The following is a 6,369-nucleotide window of genomic DNA, read 5'->3' on the forward strand; positions in this document are numbered from 1 at the left end:
GTTCTATGAAGTTCAAACTGATTTCTAAAAGATACTTGCTTCCAGGATCTGTTACCTTGCACAGCGGTTGAAAACAAAGCAACATCAAGCAAACAGCAGATGGAAACACCTTACATGAGGCTTCAGGAAATAGTTTAGATTGTTAAGACTCAAAGTCACTCAGTGGCAATGGGAACAGGAGGGAGGAAAAAAAAAAATCACTTTGCAGGAAATTTAGTAAGACGAGACTGGCTTCTTCACTGAAAGAGGACAAACTGCCAAAGAATAAGCCGATTTAAACACCGATGCACAGACTTCAATAACGACTCTGGGAGGGGAAATTAGATTGCACTATACTGGACACAAACCAAGAGAAAAGAGATGTTCAAGAGAAGCAAGTATGTTCAAGAAATTTATGAAGAAACACTTCTCCTGGTCCACCTTGTGGGAACCAAAATTCCCCACTGGGGAATTCTACTGCAGACCAAATTGGCAACATTTTGCAGTTTCACACTTGAATGAAAATTCAATTTACCGCTTGTAAACTTCAAAACCTCAGCTTTCTCTTGCAAATAAAAGCATTTTGATAAAGCAACCCAACAGTAAATTTTGACAACTTTAAAAAATTTTAAAAATAAAAGCAACTTTTAAGGGCAGGGTATAGATTTTCCTATGACTCTAGCTAAAACTGGGAATTGACAACATAGCATTTTACAAGCTAACTGATTAAAATGAAACTAAAGCAAAGTTCCCACTGGTAGTTGTGAAAAAAGTCATGGGCTTTTACTTCATATGTAACCTGACCACAAAGCAGAAGGAAAGTTAATCCAAACAGACTGCAGTTCTCTAATTGGATGGTTTGAGGCTGATAGTACAGATAACATCCTACGTTTCTCTCTTAGCTTCCCTTTCAAAGTTAAGTTCTGTTTGAGTAAACAAAATTAGCAGCCCAGCCTGTAACGCACCTGACATTTAAGCTAAACCAAGGGAAGTCCACTGTTGTCAGCAGACCCCTCCATGTACTTATAACTAAGCACAGGTGTGAACAGCTGCGGAATTAGGACCTCATTATAACAAATTTATCTTAGATGTCATCTAAAACAAATAATCTTCAAGACCAGCAATAAAATGACCATGTTCATCCTGCAAGTCAGTGTTATGTACTCAGGGAACCATTTCCTGCAAATCACAAGCGTAAGTCCCCCTCTTGTGGCAATACTTTATTAGTGCTGCCAGAAAAACACTGACGATACATACTGATACACCCAAATATGTTCTTGTGACTACATTTTCATAACACTGCAAAACATGTACTGGAAACTAAAACGAGCTTTTTATTAATACTCTTACTGGATTGACTGGACAGGAAGTATCATAAGAGTTTGTGCATGAGCAAGCAGCAAAAAATAGGAATTCTGCAAGCAAGATGACTTCAATACTGAAGATGAAAGCAAAACATAAATGTCATCAGAAATTTGAGCCTCAATAGTTGTTTGTTGGTTTTTTTTTTTAAACTAGGCTAATATAGATTCCATAAGAAAGGAAAAAGAAATATTTTAAGTTTCATTGACTCCTCCAGCCTGTAAACAGCTAAGTGGCACTGCTCTTACAAGGGATTCTGCTGACTCTGCAGAAATTAAGTCTTGTATTGAAGACTCAGATCTAAATCTTCTTCTACTCTAACTCTCCCAGGGAAAAATCTCCGTTCACTGTGAGAACTGAGAGAAAGTTCCCTTCCTTTCTTTTCTCACTGTGAGAAAAGGAAAGAAAGACTGCAGGCCAACATATTGCTTAAAGTAGGAATAGGTGCTGAATTTTCAAAAAAGGCTGGCAAAACTTATTTTCATTACTGGTACAGAAGACAGACATTTTAGATTCTCTGAAGGACTTTTAAATAACAAACAGGTGTACTCAGTGGAGAACACTGTAAGCAGACAGACTATCAGAGTCAGGAAAAACAGTATTTTCATGCCAGTACAATCTGTGAGCAGCTGCTAAACCCTTTCTGCTTCTCCTATGTAGATGCCTGTTTACCATCCCTGTGCTCTAGGGCCACAACACCAGTTAAGGCTCTAAGCATTAATCTTACCACACAGAAGATGTCAAAGAGGTAGATGTTTTGGGTTTATTTACCTTCTAGTTCATCTGTAACTAAACTAAAGTCAGGACGATCTGCATTCTGTTTAATTAAAATAAGCCATCAAAATAAAGACAGATTCAGTTCTGATTGAGGGAAAACAGCCTTATATTTTCAGTCCAGAATAGGTTTAACTCTGAGAATACTCACATCATAGTTCTGAGCCAGATACATTCCAACCACATTGCCAAGAGTAAAACCAAGCTAAAAAGAAAGGGAGAAAAGAATAGTTAACATCCTTCCATCAAAAGTATATTGGTTAAAATAAAATAAAAAAAAAAAGAATATTATAAGTCACATAAAGACTAAAGAGTTTCAAGTCCACTTCTACTTAATTTCTCACTTTTCTTCCAGAAAGGTACTATTTTACCCCTCCTCCTCATCAGGAAAACATAGTCATCATTTCCAAAACACAGCACAGTTGTGTTTTCAATACACATCTCCAGGACTATTTCGATTAGGCTATGATCACAGAATGGTCAGGGTTGGAAAGGATCTCTGGAGATCATCTAGTCCAACCCTCCTGCCAGAGCAGGTCACCTACAGCAGGTTGTACAGAATGGCGTCCAGGCGGGTTTTGAATGTCTCCAGAGTGGGAGACTCCACAACCTCTCTGGGCAGCCTGTGCCAGTGCTCTGCCACCTTCAAAGTAAACAAGTTCCTCCTCATGGTTAGATGGAACTTCCTATATTCAAGTTTGTGCCCGTTACCTCTTATCCTGTCACTGGGCACCACTGAAAAGAGACTGTTCCCATCCTTCTGTCACCCTCCCTTTAAGTATTTATAAGCATTAGTAAGATCCCCCCTCAGTCTTCTTTTCTCTAGACTAAAAAGACCCAAGTCCCTCAGCGTTTCCTCGTAAGAAAGATGCTCCAATCCCCTAATCATCTTAGTAGCCCTTTGCTGGACTTTCTCCAACAGATCCCTGTCCTTCTTGAACCGGTGTCGTGGTTTTGTCCTCAAACCAGGACAACCGGGGAGCCCAGAACTGGACTCAGTACTCCAGATGGGGCCTCACCAGACCAGAGCAGAGGGGGAGGATAACGTCCCTCGACCTGCTGGCCACACTCTTCTTGATGCACTCCAGGATGCCGTTGGCCTTCTTGGCCACAAGGGCACCTTGCTGCCTCATGGTCATCCTGTTGTCCACCAGGACTCCCAGGTCCCTTTTCACAGAGCTGCTCTCCAGCAGGTCAGCCCCCAACCTGTACTGATGCGTGGGGTTATTTCTCCCCAGATGCAGTACCCTACACTTGCCTTTGTTGAATTTCACAAGGTTTCTCTCTGCCCAATTCTCCAGGTCTTGCTGTATGGCAGCAGAGCCTTCTGGTGTGTCAGCCACCCCTCATGCTTTTGTGTCATCAGCAACCTTGCCGGTGGTACACTCTATCCAGGTCATCAATGAATATATTGAACAGGGCTTGGCCCTGCACTGACCCCTGGGGAACAATCATCTTTGTAAAACTCTTTTCACACACACAACGTTAGTAACTCCTACAAAAATGGGGAAGTGAGCAGCAGGGACCTACACATCACAGAGCTCTTGGTCCATGCCTGGAAAGCCTAAAGCAACACCCCACTAAAACGATGCTCAGTGCTGGAAAGGGACACACTATACAAAGACAAAACACAGTAATATACAGTAAAAAAAAAAAAAAAAAAGTTCACAAGCTTGAAGTCAGAACAGAGGCTCTGATTGCAAAAAGATCCCAGTCCGGCCTTAAAATGCTTAAGGGTAGAGCTTCTCCATCAACTTAAACTACTGTAAACCTGCTACTTCTCTTCTGCAACAACTAATAACTGTGCACCTTCCAGACCCATTCAACCCCAAGAGATTAGTTTTCAGCTAAATCCACCCTGATCTAGGGGCTCCTCTAAGGCAGGAAAGCACTGTTGGCTGGAAGCAGGGCACAACCTCTTCTGACAACTGTGCAAACTTGTAGTTGCTGAAGGGTGTCTGTGAAAATGCACTCGGGAAGGTGAGCGAGAGCAAAACAGGAGCACAGTTCCTGGCTCAGACCCTGTTCGACAGCTGAGGAAAATCCTCAAGCATAACAACACTTTGGAGTGAAAGAAATTCCTCTCTTGAAATGCAAGTGACGAGATTTTCATTCAGCAACTCCCCAAGATCCTAGATTTTATCTGTATTGTTACATTTTATAATAGGTACGTCCTATACTATGAAGGCTTATTTGACTATTTTGGAAGGAGACACTACTAATATTGTGCCTTCAATCATTGCCAGTAGACAAATCACATTATGACAGCTGAGGCCAGCTCTGTTTAAGAAATTTGTTATTGCTTATGGTCACTGCTGTCAAAATAAGACTATTTTAAGAAAAATAAAACCACTGTCCACAATAACAATTTTGCCATCACATACTGACTAGACATCTTTTCCATGGCCAAAGCAGGACACAGTACAGCTCATCTTCTCAATGATTCAGACTCCATAAGCATCACTGGTGAAAAGCTAGCTATAGAAAACTAAAATTTGTTGAAAACTGCTAAATGAACCATGACTGCAAGTTGCTTCAGTATTTTCTTAAACAGATTTTTGGTCTTACTACTTCTTAAACAGATTACTGGTCTTTTTAAGGAACTTAGCTTTAACTATTTAAGAAAAAGTAGAGTTCTTTTTGCATGTATTGGCTGCACTGGTTATCATTTGTTCTTGTAGTTTCAATTATCAGTTAAAGAAGTACCTTCAGAGATATTAACAAATATTGCATTGATATAAACCAGACCTGTGATTCCTTTTAATGCAGAGCATCATTCTAGCAGAGGAGAATTTCCTGTATCCCTAGCACCATCTGAGAACTCACTTGAAAACATAAACCCAGTCCTTGTTTATTAGCAGTTTTCTAGACTTTATCCTAGAACGTTTCCAAAGATGGGACACCTATCATATTCTGCTGTGTGATAAGACTTATTTGGTACACATAATACTGATATCAGTACTCCCTTAAAGTGTACTCCTTTATTGAAAGGTCTAACACTGCATTCAAGAGCAATCCACCCAGTTACATTTACTTTTATAGTTGACAATTCGAGAAGAGGGAAAGATTTCACTATTTATATTCCAATTATGTGGCTAGCAAAACATACAGCCAATCGAAATGTGCATGTTAATGAAGGACAACAGAGCTGGTGAGAGTTCAGGGTCTTCCAATTTCTAGTCATCATTTCAAGTCGCATTTTAAACAAATGTTTATTTTCTGCTTAACTCTGGATAGCAAAAATACATGGTTTGAAAGATTACCCCTTTATCTCCCTGTTACAGCCCTAACAAGGGACAGAAAGAGTCAAACCCAATCTACACCCAAAAAGGGAAGAAACCCAAAATTAGTATATCTTTTTTCTGACTTTCAGGGGCTAATCAAGAAGTCATAATTAATATGATGTCTTCATCTAGCAACTGAAATGAAAACACACTAGCAGCAAGCAGTAGAGTTGATAAACAGAAACTTTGAGAGTGGCTAAGACTATTTACTGAGTGTTTTCAGTGGAGTGCAGAGACTACACAAGACAGCTACAAAAACGACTGAGGCTTTCATACTTCTTGTGGCATTTTATTTGGAAGCTGAAATAAGAAACAGGCCTTATTTATTCATTTCACAAAAAAACGTGAGACTCTTCCAACTTACAATACGCCATCTCTTCTTGCTCTGTATCAACGTTTGGTATGAAAATTATTAGCCAGCTAAATTACTCTTCCCCCAATAAAAGATGAAAGAATATCACTTATTGTTTGTACTTACAGGGACATATCTGAACACAACTAAAACCCTACAGTACCCCTCACATCACTAGGATGAAAAACGGAGGACCGTTTTTATGCTTTGCTACAGCAAAAAACAGCATCTTTTTTAGCCAGGTAATTTATTTCCATGCCTGGCAGTAAGAATACCAGCACCCGTTAAGTATTTAATGAAGGCATCTACCTTCAGACACCCAGAAAGTTTGGGGGAACATACAGAAAGGAATATTAGAATGAGGAAAGTACACAAACGCTAAGTCTATCAATTCTGCTGTTGTTAAGGGGATTTAATGGAAGGCAGTGACGAAACACGACCCTTTGCCTTAACTTCCATGTATAACAATCCCCATCTCCGGTGACAAATTTTTAAAGGCCAAAAAAACGGCGAGGACCGGCACTCCCCCGGCTCCCAGAGGAGGAGGGAGGCACCACAACGCTCAGACAAAGCAATTCGAGCAGCAGGGGGGAATCACCCTCAGCGAGCCAAACCTGC

At 40.3% G+C, this 6,369-nt stretch overlaps 1 protein-coding gene across 1 annotated transcript in view; it reads right to left on the reverse strand.

Moving 5' to 3' along the window:
- The window catches only part of LOC104288291 (chromosome unknown open reading frame, human C7orf73), a 96,659-nt gene that overhangs the window by 572 nt on the left and 89,718 nt on the right, over positions 1-6,369 (reverse strand). Inside the window, exon 2 of the mRNA XM_009887068.1 lies at positions 2,267-2,320. Coding sequence (XP_009885370.1) covers positions 2,267-2,320 — 54 coding nt within the window. The remainder of the gene's footprint in view (positions 1-2,266; positions 2,321-6,369) is intronic.

This window comes from Charadrius vociferus, unplaced genomic scaffold (genome assembly GCF_000708025.1).
Source record: "Charadrius vociferus isolate BGI_N301 unplaced genomic scaffold, ASM70802v2 scaffold756, whole genome shotgun sequence".
Classification (NCBI taxonomy): Eukaryota; Metazoa; Chordata; class Aves; order Charadriiformes; family Charadriidae; genus Charadrius; species Charadrius vociferus.